The sequence below is a fragment of the Xyrauchen texanus genome, chromosome 17 (genome assembly GCF_025860055.1).
Source record: "Xyrauchen texanus isolate HMW12.3.18 chromosome 17, RBS_HiC_50CHRs, whole genome shotgun sequence".
Taxonomy (NCBI): domain Eukaryota; kingdom Metazoa; phylum Chordata; class Actinopteri; order Cypriniformes; family Catostomidae; genus Xyrauchen; species Xyrauchen texanus.
In genome coordinates this window covers 28,888,614-28,911,014 of record NC_068292.1, presented here as the reverse complement: position 1 = coordinate 28,911,014, position 22,401 = coordinate 28,888,614, and the positions used below count along the sequence as shown (strand labels likewise).

General features: G+C 38.2%; 1 protein-coding gene and 1 pseudogene across 1 annotated transcript; one reads left to right on the top strand and one right to left on the bottom strand.

The window, feature by feature from the left end:
- Nucleotides 1-1,808: 1,808 nt before the first annotated feature.
- cct3 (chaperonin containing TCP1, subunit 3 (gamma)) lies at nucleotides 1,809-11,463 on the top strand. The gene is made up of 14 exons (XM_052147072.1): nucleotides 1,809-1,921; nucleotides 2,527-2,588; nucleotides 2,678-2,728; nucleotides 4,039-4,101; nucleotides 4,239-4,335; nucleotides 5,361-5,478; nucleotides 6,890-7,076; nucleotides 7,572-7,721; nucleotides 7,808-7,940; nucleotides 8,022-8,103; nucleotides 9,426-9,606; nucleotides 10,210-10,455; nucleotides 10,604-10,735; nucleotides 11,037-11,463. Exons 1-14 carry the CDS (start codon nucleotides 1,894-1,896, stop codon nucleotides 11,133-11,135), a joined length of 1,629 nt encoding a protein of 542 aa, XP_052003032.1. The 5' UTR covers nucleotides 1,809-1,893; the 3' UTR covers nucleotides 11,136-11,463.
- A 1,272-nt stretch (nucleotides 11,464-12,735) lies between these two features.
- On the bottom strand, nucleotides 12,736-16,928 carry LOC127658485 (transmembrane protein 79-like; annotated as a pseudogene).
- Between the last annotated feature and the right edge of the window lie 5,473 nt (nucleotides 16,929-22,401).

Genomic DNA, 22,401 nt, shown 5'->3' with positions numbered 1-22,401 from the left:
ACTATGTTACTTATACATGTGTCCTTGAGTGGGGTGGTCATGAGTTTAGTAACGATCTTAAACGACTCAAGAGACGAACTGTAATAAAGCATAAAGTCACAGAATTTAGCAGGTGGAGAAACGCACAGAATGACAATGAAGCGATCAACTGATTTTCAGCTGCACAATTCACTCACAGCCTAAAAGCAGCTATTCTGTATGACATTGAATGGGATCCTCACAGCACAGTAGCCCCGTTGCTATAGCAGATATTCACTTGTCAAATGCCGATCATTATAGACTGAAAATGGACACATGCTAAGGAAGGTAGTTTAAAATGTTTGTTGAAATGCTTTTCTTTACATCACTTATCATTGAACAATGTACTGCCTTTTGCAAGCTGCCACAAATGTTTTTCATTAACAATGAATTAGCAAAATGCACTGCATACTGTATGTGAAAATATACAATTGACATATGTCTTGTGTTAATAGGTCACATATCACATGCATGAATATTATAGTAGCTTCCTGAAGAGTTTCATTCTCTAATAATTTTTATTTACTTTTTTGGTAAAGGAGTATATTACATTTGTGACACTAACAATAAGAATAATTTAGTTGTCACAGATGTGCTGAAATCACAGATATATTATTAATATAATTTTGACTATATAATCAATTTTGCACATGCTTAAATTAAGAATCTGCTTTACCTCATTACAAACTTCTTGCTCATATTTAGTTTACAAATTGTTGGTTTTCGTGTTGATTCATTATAAATTCAGTATTGCAAAATCTGTGCATGGTCCATCCAGATAATACCATAAAGCTTTGATTCAAATCTACAGGATGTATAATAGAGATTCAGTAAGTTTAAATGACTGTACAGAGCAGAATCGAGGGACCTTTACTACCTCATGTCTGTCATGTCAAATCAAATGTCTATAAGGGTTTATATTGGATCAGTTCCTCCATCAGTACATGTGAGGACAAGAGGTTAACAACTGCTCCCATGCAAGTAAGATCCATCATTTTTTTATTATGTTTATGTACTCATAACGGGGAGTGTTCCATGTTTGCAGAAATAATAAAAGAATGGATGAATACTTCATACTCTGTGTTAAGCATATTTTTCATGCACATTTTGTATCATGTTTTTATTTTTATTCATTTTTTTATCCCCCTTTCTCCCCATTTTGGCATACCCAATTCCCACTACTTACTAGGTCCTGTGGTGGCGCAGTTACTCACCTCAATCCGGGTGGTGGGGGACAAGTCTCAGTTGCCTCCATTTCTGAGACGTCAATCCGCGCATTTTATCACTTGTACAGTGATGTGGAGAAGCATGCTACACTCCGTGATCCATGCACAACTTACCACATGCCCCATTGAGAGCGAGAACCACTGATAGCGAACACGAGGAGGTTACCCCACGTAACTCTACCTTCCCTAGCAACCGGGCCAATTTGGTTGCTTAGGAGACCTTGCTGAGCTACCCAGGCTCCCCTGTATTATGTTTTATCATATAACATCATCTCGCAGGCAGACAATAATGCAGAACAGTGTAGAATTTATAGTTTTATATAATATAATACAATATTAATCATTATGTAGATTTGTCATGTCTGAAATTGCGTATATTAATTTTTTCCAGGAGATTTGGTTAAAGCTCTCGCAGCTCTAGCTAGCTTCTTTCGAGAACTTTTCATCAGTGCTGCACTCTAGATCCGCCTCTTAGGAGTGAGCTGACCTGATTTTGATTGGTCGAGGTGGGTGTATGTCAAACACCTTTCGATTGTTGATTGGTCCTCTGTGGCTGAGTACCCAGTCACGCCTCGTGCATCCTCTCCTCTCTAACCCCTTGCCATTGTGCGCGTTGTCCTGTGCCGGTGAGCTAAACCACGCCGCAAACATGATGGGACGACCGGTTCTCGTGCTTAGTGAGTGCTGCTTTCATTATTCCATCTATTAATATGCAATAGTAACTTTAATACAGGACGCTACAGGACTCGGCAACTATTAAAATAAGATCTTCATTCAAGCTGTAGTGCTCGAGTGCTAAGCTAACTGGTGTGGCAAATGGGCCTCGCGTGTCTGACAAGCTCATGTCAGTGTTCAGATTAGTCATTGTGTTAGCTTTATAGCTAACACAATGTAGTGTGTAGTAAACTTATAGTAAAAGTGACACTGCCAATAACATATCACATATTACTCCAATGAAATGAATGCTGTTTCATTTTAAATCATCCGTTGGCTTTATATGGCAGCCGTTTCTGTCTAACGGGAGTTATAAGAGTCGAAATGATTTAGCAGCAGGCTAACTGTGCAGAGACTGAGGCAGTGCTGACCAGGGCAGCACCTTGTTCATGATTGAGTTGAAAAATAATATTAATATTTACCATATAAGCATGTATATTGATTTTAATTTTGTGCCGGATTTTAAAGCCTCATGCGTTCTGTAAATCAACTAGTCCTAATGATTATAAAATAGGGCTTATCAAATTAAGAAACGTATTTGATGGGCACTGGTTTCTGCCCATAATAGGTCAGAACATCAAGAGAGAGTCTGGACGGAAGGTCCAGATTGGAAACATCAGTGCAGCTAAGGTGGGTCCGTTATTTTTTCCCGAGAGATAGCTGACATGTCAAATTGCTAAAAATCACTAACCTGCTTCTTCACTTAACCATTTTCCCAGACCATTGCAGATATAATCAGGACATGTCTGGGACCAAGGGCTATGATGAAGGTATATTTCTGATTTTCATCCTATGTTAAATATTTGCATAATTTGGCTCATTGTACATTTCAAGATTAAACATAGCTCTGAAGCATGTTTGCCTGCAACTTCTCACCTGGAAAAGGAAGTTTACTTTGCTTGGAGAGAGGGTGTTACTCTAGAGCAGGGGTTTTCAAATTGGGTTAAATTGAGCCTCCCCCTAGAGAACTTGAAGACAGCCATGCCCCCATCACCTCCATAACCACTAATTAGGCTATTATTATTGGTACTGCTAGGCTAATAATACAAAACTACTACATTTTATTTTTATTAAGAAACTTTTTATGAAGCTATCAACATGCATACTCAATGCATTTTACATACACTTAGTAGTGCTTATTCACGTAACTCCGTATTCACGTAGCGCCAAAATTGAAGAATTATTAGCACACTTGTACTGCTGAAAATATTTTTTAGAAAATGACGACTTTTCCGAAACATTCAATGTTAACTTGTTTTTCCATGACTTTTCCAGGCCTGGAAAATGCCATTTCTAAATTCCATGACATTTTCATGACCATAGAGACAGAGCGTCATAATCTGAAGACCACGCCCACCGGGGGGGAAAACAATCCAACCATCTCCATTGACTTTGCATTGCGAGAGGCTGCCTCGTCATTTATGGCATATAACAAAAGACAGAAAAATGGCTAAAAGCTGCTGTGTGACAAGGTGTACAGCAAACAAGCTAAAAAAAATAAAAATTTATAAGCTTCCGAACCGTAAAAGCCAGCCTTTAAGGAGACAAAAGTGGATACAGGCAAAAAGATGTGAAGCATCAGCAGGAAGAGTGGGTCAATTGTGGGATCCTGACAATAAAATGTAACTTCTCAATATATCTCCTCCTCTCAGGTTCACATAGGGTGGTGAAATAAGCAATCGACATGGTAGTTCTTAGAGTAGTTCGAGAACTAGTTGCGCTCTGTCTCAATTGATCCATTTTTATGTCCTGAAACAAACCGTTTTTTGGGGTCGACAGCTTATAAAAATGTATTTCTGTGTTATTTAGCTTGTTTGCTGTACACCTTGTCACACAGCAGCTTTTAGACATTGTTTTGTTTTTTGTTATAAGTCATAAATGACATGGAGGCAGCCTCTCGCAATGCAAAGTCATTGGAGACGGTTGGATTGCCTAAATACGCTCTGTCTATACGAACCCGCACTGCACATCTCCTGGGGCTCTCTGGTGCCCCCCAGGGGAGGTGCGACTCACCAATTGAAAACCTCTGCTCTAGAGTCTAGAATGAGGTTTGATGACATGTTTTGTGGTCTGTGTGCAGATGCTTCTGGATCCCATGGGTGGTATTGTCATGACCAATGATGGCAATGCAATTCTGAGAGAGGTGAAATAGTCTCATTATTCCTCCCATTATTATAATAGTCTATGGATTTTTATTTCAGATTTGTTTGTGCTTAATTGAATGTTTACATGTTTTCATCTCTCTCTCTCTCTCTCTTATATTGTCTCTGCCTCATTCAGATCCAGGTCCAGCACCCTGCTGCCAAGTCCATGATTGAGATTAGTCGTACACAGGATGAGGAGGTTGGAGATGGGACCACCTCTGTTATTATTCTGGGTGAGGGTATTTTTTTCCCCCTGTACAATACAGAATTAAGAGAAACAGAAATAAATTGTTCATTGTGTTCTTAAAGGGTAAGTTCACCCCAAAATTAAAATCCTCACATCATTTACAATGTAAATGAATGGGTGTCAACATTTTGTAACTCCAAAACCCACATACGGGCAAAATATAGGTTTTCCAGATGACTGTGGTGGTTAAATCCAAATATTCTGAAGTGATTTGATAGGTGTAATCCTTTTTTTATGTATATATTTTTTTTATATAAATTCTACTCTCTGCTCAGTCAATTTCCACTTCCACTTTCTCATTCTTCTGTTTTTTGTGATTCACATCCTTCTTACACATCACCCCCTTTATAGGCACTGAGGAGAATTTATGACCAAAAATTACTTAAATATTGATCTGTTCCTCACCCACACCTATCATATCGTGCCTGAACACGTCGATTTAACCACTGGAGTCATAGGATTACTTTTATGCTTCCTTTGTATATTTTGGTGTTTAAAAAGTTTGGCACCCATTCACTTCTATTGTGAGGACCTAAAGAGCTGAAATATTCTTCAATATATTTTAATTTGTGTTTCGCAGAAGAAAGGCATACGCATCTGGGATGGCATGAGGGTGAGTAAATCATGAGAGAATCTTCATTTTTGGTGAACAATCCCTTTAAAGGTATAGTTAACCACAAACTGATAATTCTCTCATCATTTACTCACTCTTATTGCACGTGAAACACATTTGATTTTCTTTCTTTCCCACAAGAACACAAATTAAGATATTTTAATTGAGATATATCTGTTGTCCATACAATGCAAGTGACTAAAACTTGGGGACTCAAATTTCAAGTTCCAAAAAGGACATAAAAGCAGCATTAATGTAATCCTCACTTATATGATCCGATGGTTATTTGACATGCTAAAATTATTATTTTTTTTTTTTGGGAAAAGCTGCAAAGAGTGTACTTTCAATGCCCAGCTACTGTTAGAGAATACTTATTGAGTTGTGATGGCTTATTGCAGCGGGTGAGATGCTGTCAGTGGCTGAGCAGTTTCTGGAACAGCAGATGCATCCTACCGTGGTGATCAGTGCATACAGACAGGCTCTTGATGACATGTTGAACATACTCAAAGACATCAGGTAATCTCACACATTTACAGTATTTAGTGTTTCCAAAAGGATTTTGTGAGACTGTTGTGTGGACCTCGGATTGTCTTGGGGGGGCCCCGTAAGAACATTTAGTACATTTTAAAGTTAAATGCATCAATCTGGTGCACTTTGAAGGCAAAAGAGGCTGGATCTATGAAGAATTTTGTGCTCTTGTAAACAGTTTTGTGCTCTAGTAGTAATTTAATCAAACACATTGGTTGTATAAATATGAATGGTGATGACATGGCAAAAAATTCACACCCCCAAAGCATAAACGGGACTGAGTTACCAAGTTCACAAATGGTCAAAACACAAAATCGACTTGAGCATACGTTTGAGCCATGGCTTGACAATAAGCATTGTCATGTGCTTGTCCTTCAGACAAGTAAATTGGTCATTCACTTGTCCGAGTGAAAAAAAGAAAATAGGACATTTGTTACATGCTCAAGTATCATGTCAAAGTTTGTTGTATTTTTTTTTCAAAAATTATGATCGATGCCTAGGGCTGGGCAATAAAACGATATAGATGGATATCGCGATAAAGAAAATCCACGATAAGCTTTTGAGGAATTTTCGATATTTACTGCTTGTCACTAAAACACAAACAGTTCGGCTTTCTCAGGCTGCATTTCCACTGGGGCAGACGAAAACCGCTCAAAGGTGCTCGCAGCGCTTGGAGAGAGCTTGCTCCGCACCGCTGCCAATCCTATGATCCACCTTGTGAGCATGACGCTCTGCTTTCATAGGAATTAATTTAAAACGCTCTCAGCTTCACTCATAATGCGCCAGTGGTAACGTAGGGTCAGACTTAATGAACTTGCTAATGCTAGCTGCCTTGTTAATGATTAGGCTACGTCAGACGAAATAAACAAATCGATTTCTGTTCTGATTTTGTGAAAATTAATTAGATGTCTGGAATGGATAAGACTAAAATTACTAGTTGGTAGACTAGTTTCTCACTTTAATGAAAATATACAAATGTTTTAAAAAATTTTTTTTAATGTTTTCTAAATTTTCTCTCTGGACACCCCTGAACCCACATTCAGCATCATTCCACAGTCACAATGGCTTCTATGCCCCATACTTTGGTATCTGAATCTAAAGAAATATAAAACATATTTCATTTTAATGTAAAAATATTCCAACAAATACTGGACTGGTTATTATGAGAATTAGAAAAATATGTTTGGTTCATTATGAAACTGCGGTGGGACAGCTTCACTCTAGGTAATTAATGAGAAATACTTAAGTATTTAAAAGTTCTGTATGAGTTCTCGGGCATAACGCAGCATAGGTTTATTGTCAGTGGATAGATGATGTGTAAACTCAAGCAACGGCACACTGCTGTACCAAGACTTTCCCATGCTCTTGAGTCTAATTGTCACTCTACTGCCCTCTTTAGCACCCCAGTAGATGTGAGTAATCGGGAGATGATGCTGAAGATAATAAACTCAGCCATCAACACCAAAGCTCTTAGCCGCTGGTCCACCCTGGCCTGTAACATTGCTCTTGATGCTGTTCTTACTGTTGAGCTGGAGGAGAATGGACGCAAGGAGATCGACATAAAGAAATATGCCAAAGTCGAAAAGGTAGGAGAGAGAGCTGGGGGGATTTTTTTCTTATAAACTTAACTTTGATTCTGGGTTAAGGATTAGTTACCCCAAACAAGATAATTCTCTCATCGTTATGCCATCTCAAACTCATTTGATTTTCTTCTGCGGAACACAAACGAAGAGTGTCTTTATTTCCTTTTTGGAGCTTGACATTTTTGGGCTCCATTGACTTGCATTGTATGGAGAAATGTGCATCTTGTCCATAAAATAAATCTTTGTTTGTGCTCTGTAGAATAAAGTCCTACATGCTTTGGACTGCACAAGGGTGTATATGATTTAGTATATGATGGGAAAAACATAATTTTGGGTTGAACCATTTATTTAAACATTCTTATGAAATTAGTATGTGTACTTTACTGCAGTTCCAGTGTTTAGTAATATTGTGTTAATATGTGTTTTAATTGTCTCCATTGAAAAATGGTATTTAAGGGAATTCTTCTAAATGACTTGAATAATTGCTGTGTTGTGTAGGTGCCTGGTGGCTTCATTGAGGACTCGTGTGTGCTTAAGGGGGTTATGGTAAATAAGGATGTAACCCATCCACGTATGAGAAGACTCATCAAGAACCCCAGAATTGTTTTGCTCGATTGCTCTCTGGAGTACAAGAAGGGTGAGAGCCAGGTGAGGTGCAATCTGAATCCAAAATCCATTTGTAAATGTTTTATAGACCTTTAAAACTCTGACTTTTGGCATCACTTTCCTCTCAGACTGATATTGAGATCACTCGTGAAGAAGACTTTGCCCGCATCCTGCAGATGGAGGAAGAGTACATTCAGCATATCTGTGAGGACGTCATCCGTCTCAAACCCGACTTGATCTTCACTGAAAAGGGCATTTCAGGTACAAATATGCACTCATAAGAATGAATGGTTGTAAGATCAGAACTTTTTCATATTTGTTAATGGTTTGTCCTCTCTTTAGATCTGGCTCAGCACTATTTGATGAAAGCAAACATCACTGCTATCCGTCGCGTCAGAAAGACAGACAACAACCGCATTGCAAGGTGTGAAAATATCTGCATTTGTCAATTTACTTGGCAGAAGTTTGGACACACATTCATTTTATTACTATTTTCCATATTTTAGAAAAATAGTTAAGTCCTCAAAACTAAAAAAAAATCATTTAACAGAAGCATGGGTGTTATGTTTTGTCCAAAATTGGCCAAAATCGCTTTTTCAAAATAAAAACCCTTTGCATACATCTCTACACACTGATCATTCTCAAGAAACTTTGTGAAGTATCCATTTGGGGTGTAAATCGCCATTTTCATCATGATGCGATGTATCGATTATCTTTTCCAGCGATCTGATGATGGCAATACCTCAAAGTCTGCCACGATATGATTTAGATTCAGGGGCCTGAGTTTGATATTATTACAATATTATGTGCCTATTTTACACGATCAATTACATTTATTATCTCTGAAAAGTGCAAATCTAGTATCCACAATAGTACTTCTAAAACAAAATAAGGTTAATACAGGTAAAATAAATAAATAGTCATACAATTACAATCATTAATCATTTGGTGACAGCTCATTGCCTTTTGGAATAAGGTAAACACAATTTGTTATCTCTACAATAGTAAAGAAAGTCTTTCAATCCAAAATACTCACTTCCCACAACAGGAGAGCATGTGCTGTCTGTGTTTTTTCTTGGCATCAGGGCAGGTGTTTTCTCTTTCCCTTATCTGTGCTGTTCAGAATATTGCACATGAGAGCTACTTCAATCACTCAGCACACATCCGTGTCCCACATGAAAAGCATATTTAGTGCTTATAAAGCGACACAAATATCATAAGATTGCTGCATTGCATGATGGAGATGTGTACAGACGTGGCTTGCATGGTTACAAAATAAATAACGTCTTAAAATATACATAGGTCTTCACGCATTGTATCGATGACATCGCATCGATGGTTAATTGATTGATTAATCGATCCGGATCATTGGATTTTTACACCCCTAGTATCCACCCGGGTTGCTTTATTTGAAGAATTATGAAAGGAGTTCCCATATACTCTGGAAACTTGTTGCTGCTTATCCTTCACTATCTGGTTCAACTTATTGAATTTTTGAAAGAAATTCATACATTTGCACAATTTCTACTAGTCTACCAAACCAATTTCAAGCAAAATCCAATAGCTCATGAGAAACAAATAATAAAATCAGCAGAACATAAATTTAGACTTTTCCAAACTTTTGACTGGTAGTGTATACTTCCATTTATTAATGTGTTTGTAGCTCACTACAAGAAAATTGCATGTTTTACCAGACTTTAAAAAGCATGCACAAAGTGTCTTTATATTTCTGCTTGTCTCTTTCAGAGCATGTGGGGCACGTATTGCCAGCAGAACAGATGAGCTCCGTGAAGAGGATGTTGGTACAGGAGCTGGACTGTTTGAAGTGAAGAAGATCGGTGATGAGTATTTCACCTTTGTCACAGAGTGTAAAGACCCTAAAGCCTGTACCATCCTGCTGAGAGGAGCCAGCAAAGAGATCTTGGCGGTGAGAAAAGACTGGAGTGGGTGCTTAAAAGGGACAATAAAAATCATTCATTTTGTTATTCTATGTTGAAGATTAGTGTTTTTTTTTTTTTTCTTGTTTTCTCCCCTTTTGTTCCCAATTTGGAATGGCCAATTCCCAATGGGCTCTTGGCGTCTGAGACAGTCAATCTGTGAATCTTATCACGTGGCTTGAGCGTGTTACCGCAGAGACTTAGCACGTGTGGAGGCTTAACACTATTCCCTATCACCACGCATGACTCACTATTGCCCCACTGAGAGCAAGGACCACATTATAGTGACCATGTGAAGGTTACCCCATGTGACTCTGCCCTCCCTCCAACCAGGCCAATTTGGTTTCTTAGGAGACCTGGCTGGAGTCACTCAGCACACCCTGGATTCAAACTTGCGACTCCAGGGGTTGTAGTCAGTGTCTTTACTCGCTGAGCTACCCATGCCCCCAGTGAGAATGTGTTTTAATAATTATAAAGGTCTCCCATAGAATTTTTTATTAAAGAGTGTTTCAACAGACAACTTACATTTTTTTTTGGCATTTTTCCCAGATTAATTAACTCATATTACTGATATTCTGTATTTGCTCTCTCAGGAAGTGGAGCGAAACCTTCAGGATGCCATGCAGGTATGTCGTAACGTTCTGTTGGACCCATATCTGTTGCCTGGTGGTGGAGCAGTTGAGATGGCTGTGTCTCACAGGCTGACGGAGCGTTCACGAGCTCTGACTGGTGTAGAGCAGTGGCCGTACCGGGCTGTTGCTCAGGCCTTGGAGGTCATCCCACGTACACTCATCCAGAACTGTGGAGCTTCAGCAATACGTGTGCTCACAGCTCTTAGGGTAAGATATTTTTGATCAACAAGGTCATCTAAAAAAAATACTCTGTTTTATCATTTTGCAGTTAAATGGAGTGCTCGTCTGCTATTTGTTTTCTTCTGAGTAATGGACATTCAGTTTGTGTTAAAGTGTATCTTCAACCCTTTTTCAGGCCAAGCACACCCAGGAGGGCAACTCTTCATGGGGGGTCAATGGAGAGACCGGAACCCTGGCTGAAGTGGAGCAGCTGGGAATCTGGGAACCTCTGGCAGTTAAAGCCCAGACATATAAGACTGCAGTGGAGGTAAAGACATATGTAGGGATGATTGAGGGGATGGTAAAAACGATTCTGGTTCAGATTCTTTTACAATTCCATTAACAAATATTTTAGTACTTGTAATGAAGAATATTAATGAGGTATGCCGTTTTTATTGCATTTACCACCCTCAACAGTTTGTTGCCAGATGATGAGTTCATTATCGCTGAAAAGTAGTGCAGTAAAAAAAAATAAAAAATTCACTTTTGAGAACCATTATATAAACGTACTGAGATAAAAAAAAAAACTCCAGGATGTGCTCTGACAACTGTATATGTCTCTCCTTTAGACGGCCATCCTGTTACTCCGCATTGATGACATTGTTTCTGGTCACAAGAAGAAGGGAGACGGCCAGACGGGTGGTGCACCAATGGAGGACAAGGAATAGACGAACAAGACGTGCAGGGAAAGGACAGTTGAGACCACTACCAGATCTGCTGGCAAATAGTGTGAATGCAACTAATGAAGAGCATATATTCACACAAGCATTTGTGTGCAAACACCTCTCAAACAGAATGTGATCTCATCAGAATTCCATTTGCACCATTGCGTTGTGTTGTACTGTTAGGCCAGAAGCTCATTTCCCCTAATTTAGTTTTTTCCTCAGGCAAATGAAACCCTGGAATGGATTAAGATGTTTGTGCTAGTATCTTTGTGATTCACTTGACTGGTATTGTTTCTTTGTATTTCCTACCGGTGATAAATTTCAATATATAATCAAGTTGTTGAATTTTGCCTTTTTTATATTTAATTTTATTAAAATTGTCTACAAGGACAGGTTGAGGTTAGCCTCTTGATCAGAAATCATGCACAACCCAAAAGAATCGATGCTAACTGCGTTCAATCCAAAATAGTTTGAAGAAATGCTGAATAGAAAACACATAACATGCAAATAAAATGTTAATGCGCTAGGATGTAGATTTTCTAGAGTGGACGATGACGTGACCATTTGTATAGCGCGTTGACAAAGCGCTAGTCTGATGGTGTACAGTAGGTGTGCGAGAGCTTGACGTGACTATCTCCACGAAAGGCCCGACCATATTCAATAAATATTCTTAAAAGGTAGCCCTGGTTAGTCGAAGGTTCTTCACCCACAACCCACTTGGAACGTTTTGAGAGCGGGCGCTGGTATATGGAGGCTGTCGGCGAATGGGAACAGCCATTTTAGCCCTCATTATGTGAGCGATTACATTTATTCTCCGACGTGTTCTAGCAGTTTTTAATGTAATGTAAAAACCAAAACATTTTACAATTAAATTGCTTTATTATAGCAAATACAACTCGCCGAATCAAAGAGGTTCAGCTACTCCATGACAAAAAGGCAGGCTCCCTCATAATGCGCATTTACAGTTAATGGAACGCTTAATGGTTTGCTTTTCCCCAATTTATCAGAAATGTGCATTTAAAAATGCTAGACATTTTAACGGAAACCCAGCTTCTGAAAAGTGTCAGGTTTAAGCTTTGTAAAATATTCAATACACTCACGACATTAAGGTTCGTTATGAAATTTATATATATATATATATATATATATATATATATATATATATATATAAATAAAATACATTTAAAACATACAAAATTGTATTAACATTTTCTCAAAGTTAAAAATATTCAAAAGGCCTACGGGTATATTGCCTACAAATGTGGTAAAGCACAAGATACTAACAGAAACTGCCTTAAAGTACAGAACATGAAGGAGTGGCTTTGTAAAATGACAAGCTCAGACAAACCACAAGCTTTAATTTAACAAGGAATGCTTAAAAGTCCAAATTTATATATACTAGAATATATATATATATTAGAATATCATAAACAAGACAGAAATATTCACATACATATTTAAATAGTTGAAACAACTCTATATAGAGCTCTTGTTATTTAGAAGCTTATACTGCAACTGCTTTATGTTAGTGTTTGGCTTGGGGACAAGATGGCACCCTCCTAAGTGCCATCTTGTCCCCAAGGATTTCTTCATCTTGAGTTTTTGGTGATTGACATTCTTCACGCATATCACCACCAACTGGCTAGAAGAGTTTATAGTAAAAAAAAAAAAAAAACACTTACATATTGATCCATTTCTCACCTACACCTACCACATCACTTCTGAAGTCATAGTGATAACGTTTATGCTGCCTTTGTGCTTTTTGGACCTTCAAAGTTCTGGCTACCATTAACTTGCATCTTGTTTATATTCAGCAGAAGATTCAAAACAGTTCTTGAAAATCTAGGATGGCATGAGGGTATAGAAAATTATGCAAATGTTCATTTTGGGGTAAACTATTCCTTTAATCCCCATCCTTCGATTCCTCTCTTCTCCTTGGCCGGAATACTGAAAGTTTTAACTCCTGTCTGTGATATCGAAGTACTCAGAAAAGGAAGGAGAGGAAATTAAATCACAACTGGATTCAAACTTATTAGACAGAAGTCTTACATTTCAATGCAAATTTAAGTTGTCTCCAAGCCTAAACAGATCTGGTCTACATTTGGCAGTTGAAGAGGCTTCAGAGGTGGCCTGTCTAGCACCAGAACCTCTGCTTGACTGAAGGAACAGATGTATTTGAATCTGGGACGTCCGGAGCGAAAATAGAACCTGCGGAATCGGAGATGAAGATGAAGTAGATGTTGGCCACCAGCATAACCAGCATCGGCAGAAATGAGATTCCAAAGCCAACACCCCTCACACTGCGGTCACATGCTGCTGCAATCCAATACAACAGCCTATGATGCACACAACAACAACAACCACAATTTTAATAATATTATAATTTGCCTAATACAAAAACAAATAATAATGCAGTGACCTAACTGGGCACAACGCAATTTGCCCATCCACAATGAAAGAGAAAATGCTGCACATGGGGGTACAATCACATTCAAAGAGCAAATATATCATTAAATATTTTAGTGATTTGAGGGAGTGCCTTTATAATTGTTGTTTTATAACATTGTGTCTGGTTATGTGTTATTCAGACTTCAGATCGAATACATTCTTGCAATAAAAAAAGCTAGATGCAACGAATGAAACAGAACACGTTTGTCTTGAGATACATTTTTAAGTTGAAGTTCTTTTTAATTTAGCACGCCATCTAAACAATGCTGATGAGCGAGATGCTGAAAAATGGTGCAATGGTCAAAGACGTCTGCCTAGTGCATATTTACATAGAAAAATAATTTTTAAAAACCCTGTAATCAGTGGCAACTTTGTGCAATTTCTATAAAGGAACAGTTCACCCAAAAATTTAAATTTGGTCATTGCATTTATTATTTCTCTTAGCAAATATGGCGACATGTTAATATCTAACCTCACTGGAGCTTAATAATATTTGATGTTATTATGGGTCACCATATTTGATATGTGCACGTTTATGTGAGTTAATCACTGATTTGATTTGAGAGTGAATCACAACTTAAATTTGGGTCTTTTCATCACAAAAATCTCTTATGGTTTTAAATCCTGAACTGTGGATTTATGGTGGTTTTGCATTTTATGTAGCCCAGAGCCACTATTTACTTCCATTATAAGGCAAAAGTTTTTTTTTTACTTTTGTGTTCTGTGAATGAAAGAGTCATTTTGGTTTGGTGAGTGAGTAAATAACATTTTCAATTTCTGGATGAATGATTCCTTAGACAGGAAAAATTTATTGGTCCTTGCCAATTGCCAGATTGATGCTTAGCTCAGCCTAAGGCATTCCGCATGTTTTTGTGGCCTTATCTACATCTGAGATTCAGTCCTATAAGTTTGAAAAAGGCATTCTGTACTTGCCAAGAGCAAAGACGATGGTCAGAAGAGGAACTAGTTTAAGCCAATCCTGAGTCAGATAAGCAGCCAAAACAGCCAGTTGAAGGAAATAAAGAGAGAGAGAGGGAATCCTCTACATAGCGCTGTTGGACAGCCACGTGCTTAGCTTCCCTCTCCTCCTCAGATCGTGGCCTCAGTGAGCCGTACCTCAGATGGGACACTCCTAGTACCAACATACCTAAGAGTGAAAAAGAAAGAACAGAACTAAAGTTTCAGAAACAATTGTGATGTCCTCAAATTCTTTATTTTTAATGTTGTAGCCTATTTAAGAGCATTTTACAATTCCACCATTGAATGAACAAAGACACTTGTCTTTTCACAGAGTAGATACAATGAATCACCACAGCCAATGTGTAGACCAGCCTTAAGGGGGCACTGTCAAGCAGAGGGACATCAAAGGGCAGGAAGACATATCCACCCCACACCAACAACGGGAAGATCAAGGCCAAAGTGAACATGGATGCAGAGTTTAAGGGCATCACAATTAGTTTCACCACAGCAACCTGAAAAAGAAAGTGATCAGACCTTTGATACTGCTATAAAAGTATAGTTGCAGGTCATTTTGACCTGTTCAAGGGTTAACAAAATTAACCCTTTGCCTTCTAGTATGACTCAAAGGAAAAGTTCACCCAAAAACTCAAACAGTTTACTCACCCGCAGCAACTTTGAATATGCACAAGAGTGAATGAGATTTTAGAGCTAAAGCTGTAACATATTCAGTAAATAACAACTTACATTTTGGGCTGTTCCTCACTCAAAGCTACTGTATGGCTTCAGAAGACTTGGAACATAGCACAAAAGCTGTGCTACTTTTATGGAAAATATTCTGTCCTTTTGAAGCCAATGCTTTCACTGAATGAAAAAGAGCATGGGCATTCTTCAAAATGTATCTTGTGCATGGTGGAAAAATCTTACTGATTCAACATGAAGATGCTACAACGCTTCCATCTTATAACCTTTCTTAGGCTGACGCACCTGCCTTCTACCAACCAAGTATGTTTGTTTGTATACCAATCATAAATGTATTAATTAATACATTTTAAAATTATTTTCCAATTTGCTTGATATTTTATATGAATAATATAAACTATTCTAAACATCATGCAACTTATTTTTGGGGGGTTAAGTAGTATAAGTGATGTATGTATGGATGTGTTAAGGTATGCATGCTACATTGGTATTATTTATTGTTGGAGTGAATAATGTATTGTCTGGTTTAGAACGAGTTGGCTTAAAAGGTATAGTTCAACCAAAAATGAAAATTCTCTTATAATTTAGTCATCGTTACATCCACACATGCCATGCCAGATGTGTATGACTCTCTTCAGCAGACCACAAACGAAGGATTTTAGAACAAATTCTCAGGTCTGTAGGTCCTTACAAGGCATGTGAATGGTGATCAGATCTTTGTAGCTCCAAAAATCACAATGGAAAAATACAAATAATTCATATGACTCCAATGTTTAAATCCATCCACATGTAAATCTCCACTTTAACTTTCATTTACAGATGTGAAAGTGAAACTAAAAAGGAACCACATGTGACTTTGATACGCTTCTCACCCACACCTATTATATAGCTTCTGAAGATATGGATTTAGCCTATGGTGTCTTGTGGATTATTTCTATGTTCCCTTTTGTGATCAGATCTTTGTAGCTCCAAAAATCACATTCACGTGCATTGTTCGTTCTGCTGAAGAAAGAAATCCATACATATCTGGGATGGCATGAGGGTGAGTAAATTATGAGATAATTATAATTTTTAGGTGAACTATCCCTTTAAATATCTAAACAAAAAAGTGTTTCATCTCCACTTACAGCAGCGCAGTTTGCTTTTAATTATCCAGTCATGGTCATAGTCTTCAAGCAGTGTTCCATGTGTCCCATGCGCCACCAGAAAGGGGCTTGTCCCTTCTTCGACTACTCTCCAGTTGCCTACAGTCTCTCGAGTAAACTCTGTCTGGCTGGTGGAGCGCAGAATGGTGATGTCAGGGCTAAAAACTCTTGCAGCATTCTCTGGCATAACGTTCAACTCTGCCACCTCAAGTCTCTCTTTCCCAGTCTGCACCAAATCCTCGCCCATCTTCCTTTTCACTCTCATCCCAAAATCCTCCCTCTCGCTCTCCGTCCGGCTTAATCAACCTCGGAGTGATATGCAATCAGATCTTACACTTGTGCTCTCTCCATCCTTGCCTGCCAGAATCTGTGGTTCAAGTTTATTCTCAGGCCACTGTAGGGTACTCTGTTCCACATATGCAGTCCTGATCAGGCTCTCCTCCAACCGATCAGTGCTGCTCATGCCTTTTGTTCTCTTGGCAACATCTGACACCCTTTCAGCGGTTTGGGGCTCTGCTGCTGGTCCAGGAGGGCCCATGTCCATTGTTCCGGGGCCTGGAGACAGACATTTTGGCAATGAAAAAGTGGAGAAGCTGGTAACAGTCTGTCTGTGTAAAGACATTATAAAGATGTTTATTTTGCGAAAGTTCATTTACCCTCACCAAAAAAAACAACATTAATGAATTTGAATGTTCTTTATGGTTGATCAATGTCACTAAAATACAGCAAAGAAAGAATGTACTCCAATTTAGATCTACTATCTTAGGCCTACAGTTCGTTTTTCAATACATGTCACTTTAAAATAAGAGCAGGTAATACCGCCCTATGCCATTTTGCCAGAGTTCTTACCACATCACCTACAGATTAACTGTGCCAACTATAGTTAAGGAAACCACAGGTGAAATCATGGATCATCATCATGGTCGGATTGAAGTAACTATGTGTCTGTTGACGCACAATTGACTCTGCGAGGCCGCAAAACAACAACACAATGATATCACACAAATAAACAGACCGAGTTAAGAATGGCATATAATTCATTAAACGAGAATACTTAGTCTCTTAAATGCTCTATAAAATCGCTAAATGGTACATCTGATCTTCATGGTATAATTTATGAATGAAGGAGATTCCTAAACCAGGTCAAATAAGTCTAAAACAATTTCATGTCAAAAACACTAAAACACGTGCAACACGGATTATTGGGTGTTTAGCACGTTAAGAAAACTTTCTAATGTACTCACTCAGATATCAGCGCAGAATGTTTTTTTCAGGGATTGTTTTCCTCGTTTACTGAAGTGAAACTCCTGTAGTGGAAGTTCAGGTGTGTCCAGGTGAAGCTTGTTAAAGAGACAGACACTTAAAGGGGAAGTTGCTGACTAGTTGGATCTCAGGTCACTGGCGAGAAAAGTGAGCCACTTATCTGCAAAAACCACTGATATACAGTATATATATATTATCAGGTCCTCGAATCTGATTGGACGAGAGACGTTCCATGAGCACTGATGGTGTGACAGCATCAGCACTCAGACGCTTCACTGTGTGTATCACTCCGCTTGTGTTCTTGCTGTTCTAAACTAAAGTGTAAGCGTAGTGCTTATGTGTTAGGAGTTTCTGTCTCTATTTTTTTAATTACATATGTTAGCCAGCAGGTGGTGTCAAAAGATAATTTTTGTGTGTAATATGAGCCAGTTGGTGGTAAAGTGAAACTGTTAGTCATTGTTTACATAGAACAGCGCTTCCACATTGGATACATACTGTTTAAAATGGCGGTGGACATCGCTGTTTCTATAGTGAATGACATTTGCGCACCGGCTACCCTGAAATAGAGAGGACTACCCCACTTGGACATCTATATTCCACTGAGAAAGCTGATCTTCAGAAAGCTGTAAGCATTTCTGATTGAGTGTGGCATTTGTGCCGCCATATTGCTATACCCAAACATTGCGATGTCCCTATTGACTTTATAGGAAATCATCTCATTTTAGCGAGTCAACATTAACGTCCTACACATGTAATTATTTATTTATTTAAAGTCTGGAATTTTCCCTGTTTCTTGAAAGCTTGAGTTATGTATATTTATATCAAACTGTATCAACCACTAACTAACTTCATCAGTGTACAGATCAGCTGAATGTGAACAAGTTCAATGAACTGAGGAAAGATACAAACAGACATTTTCAGATTAATTTTGTAAACATTGAAGTGTTTGTTCAAATTTACAGTGGCAGGAAAAAATTTGGGCACCCCTGATCAAACTTTCTGTTGCTGTGAACAGCTAAGCGAGCAAAAGATGGCCTGATTTCCAAAAGACAATGTTAAAGATTACACATTTTTTTAATATTTTAAACAATTTTACTTTTTTTATATCCATTTTTTACAGTTTCAAAATCACAAAAAAGGAAAAGGGCCTGAAGAAAAGGTTTAGGCACCCTACATGGTCAGTACTTAGTAACACCCCCTTTGGCAAGTATCCCAGCTTGTAAAAAACTTACTGTAGCCATCTAAATGTATTTCAATTCTTGTTTGGGGGATTTTCACCCATTCTTCTTTGCAAAAGTCTTCTAGTTCTGTGAGATTCTTGGGCCGTCTTGCATGCACTGGTCTTTCAGGTCTATCCACAGATTTTCAATGATGTTAGGTCAGGGGTCTGTGAGGGCCATGGCAAAACCTTCAGCTTGCGCCTCTTGAGGTAGTCCATTGTGGAGTTTGAGGGGTGTTTAGGATAATTATCCTGTTCCAGAATTTGCTTTTTTTATTTAATTTAATCCATTCTTTCCTCTACCATTGAAATGTTCCGCTGTGCCACTGGCATCGACACAGCACCTGTGCTTAACAGTTGAAGAGTTGTTCTTATGAAATTCTGCACTCTTTTTCTCCAAGCATACTTTTGCTCATTGCAGCCAAAACCAGAAGTTATGTTTTAACTTCATCAGTCCACAGGACTTGTTTCTAAAATGCATCAGGCTTGTTTAGAGGTTCATTTGCAAACTTCTGATGCTGAAATTTGTTGAAGATGTTCTCTTCTCATTACTTTTCCATGAAGGTCATATTTGAGCAGGTGTCACTACTGCACAGTAAAACAGTGTACCATTACTCCACTGTCTGCTAAATCTTCCTTAAAGTCTTTTGCAGTCAAACAGGGGTTTTGATTTGCCTTTCTAGCAATACTACATTATCTCTGAAAGTTTTCTTGGTCTTCCAGACCTCAACTTGTCCTCCACCAATCCTGTTAACAGCCATTGCTTAATTACATAACAAACTGAGAAAAAGGCTACCTGAAAATGCCATCTTCTTATATACTTCTATTGCTTTGTGGGCATCAATTATTTTAATTTTTAGAGTGCTAGGCAACTGCTTAGAGGAGCCCATGTCTGCTGATTGTTGGGACAAGGTTTGTGGTGTCAGAGTATGTATAAAGCTTTGAAATTTGCAACACCTGGCCTTTCCAAACTATGATTGTGAACAAGCCATAGCCCTTACAAGCTAATTAAAGTCTGTGACCTTGGTAAAAGTGATCTGAGAGCTCAAATCTCTTGGGGTGCCCTAACCTTTGCATGGTGCTCCTTTCCTTTTTTTCACTCTAAAATTGTAAAAAAATAAATAAATAAAAATAAAAGAAATACACTAATATTGCTTAAAATTTTGAAAAGAATGTTTCATCTTTAACTTTATGACTTTTGGAGATCAGTTCATCTACTACTCACTTAACTATTTACACCCACCAACATAAATTATGACCAGGTGTGCCTAAACGTTTTCATGCCACTGTAAGTTTTCATCAAAAAGTGCCTTGTTCTCACTGTCACTTGAATAAAAGCACGTGCTCTCTCTCTCTCTCTCTCTCTCTCTCTCTCTCTCTCTCTCTCTCTCTCTCTCTCTCTCTCTCTCTCTCTCTCTCTCTCTCTCACACACACTTGCAGTGGATGCGCAGAGAGGGAGACATGCAAAGCAAAGTTGGTTAAAATGACACTGATATGCTAGGTTTAAATGGCAAACACGTATTTATGATATGTAACCATGTATAACTACAGAGAGCATTTAAATATGAAAACAAGCATATACCGTCATTTAAGTCCCTTTCCGGGGTAAGGACGTATTGTCACCCTAAACAAGCAGATATAACAGCTATTCCTACTTACATTACTTGTGGAGCGTTTTGCTGCTTCATTTGGTGATTGTTGTGCTGCATTGATAGGCTGAACACCAGGGCAGGTGAATGCTCTGACATCACGATCCGTGATAAATAATATTATCCATAATGAGCAAATTAAACATTAAACATGATTATCACTAGAGGTTGAAATGTAACTGTTATATCTGCAGGTCAGAGATGGGGTGTTTTCTCCTGTCAGTCATTGACGCTTTATAAGAGTTTGGGCATACCAAGATGGCCGCTTGAACACATCCGGTGGCTTCAACTCCTGCTGGCAATTTACTGTTGTGCAGTGTTGGGGAAGCTACTTTGAAACTGTAGTTTTACAAACTACAAGCCACTCATCATTTTAAGTAGTTAAGCTGCAGTCAAGCTACTCTTTTGAAAAAGTAGTTAGCTACAAAGCAAGTTACCATCAAAAAGTAACTAGCTACATTGAATCTACTTAATGAGGCAATATTTTTTTTAATGTTACTATCAAACCAATAATATTAATAACAAAATGTACACTAATGACATTTATTAATGTATTAATTAAATACATTTTACAATAACATTAATACAACATTATAAATTAAAAACAAAAACACCATTGACATTTTTTTTTTTTTTTTATACTTCATACTTATACTTCACACATTTCAGTCCTGCTGTGGCCAGGTATAGCCTACTTCCCTACAGATCAAATTTTTACGACAGACTCTCCTTGATTTTTTGTTCTTGTCACATAATATTTAGTTTGGATAATATGTGAATAAAGACATTCGGGTTTGTTTCTCCCCTCACCTGGGTGGACATGCAAGTGCAGCTTTACAGAGGTTGCTCTACAAATATATGTTCGCTTTGTTCAGGTCCAAAAAAAGTCAACCTAGATCAGGGGTCGGGAACCTATGGGTCGTGAGCCACAAGTGGCTCTTTGTTAAAAATCAAGTGGCTTGCCGGGTGTCTCACCAATCACCAACACATTAACTTTTAAAACTTTCGAGAGATAATTTTCCTGCAGAAAGTGTGGGTGAGATTGCAAAGCTTTATTATCACTTTTAATGACACTGATTTCCTTTCTCCCGAATTTGTTGTACAACCTACTCCTGGTGAACAAGGTTTGAAATGAACACTGCCAAATTCAGATTTTTCCTGCAGAGCATTTTGCTGATGTACCAGCCACTGTGGAAGGCGACCTGTAAGACTTCTCAGAGTGATGTATTACAAGAAATTAGACACAAAGGCGTGCATTTGATGAAACATGATTATATTTTGAAGAACAGATGAAAGAAAAGCTGCGATGCGCATCTGATTTGATATGTGAGCTCTGAGTGCTATGAAAGCACTTCTCCATGACATGCACATGTATAGAGTTCTGGGACTCGTTTCCCAATAACTATTGATCTTAGCTGTTAAGAGCATTTTCTACGAGTGATTTTATGAACGTTTGTTATTTTTATGTGCACCCAGGGTGTGATATAACACCTGCCACCTGCAAAATGTGACAAGATTCAATCCAAATGTATTTCATGCACGAGTAATTTTGCTCATCTACCCGCAACAGGTGGGTGACCTGTAAGGCGTCTCGGAGTGACATGTGACAAGAAATGCTGTTAGTCAAAAAGACGCACTTGAAGAAACACTTTAATTTATTTTTAATAACAGAAAAAAGAAAAGTCTGATTAATTGTTTGTTCAGAGGCATTCACCCTGTCTCGTGAATCAAGCGCATGTAAAGAGTTATCACTCCTTTCATTTAACTGAAAACTGTTTGGAAGAGTAATGTAGTCTATGAGAATGCTGCACATGATCTGCGATCATCTTGTGAGTTTTGCTTTATTTCCACGGAGCAGTTCACTCTTACACATTGTGAATGTGAC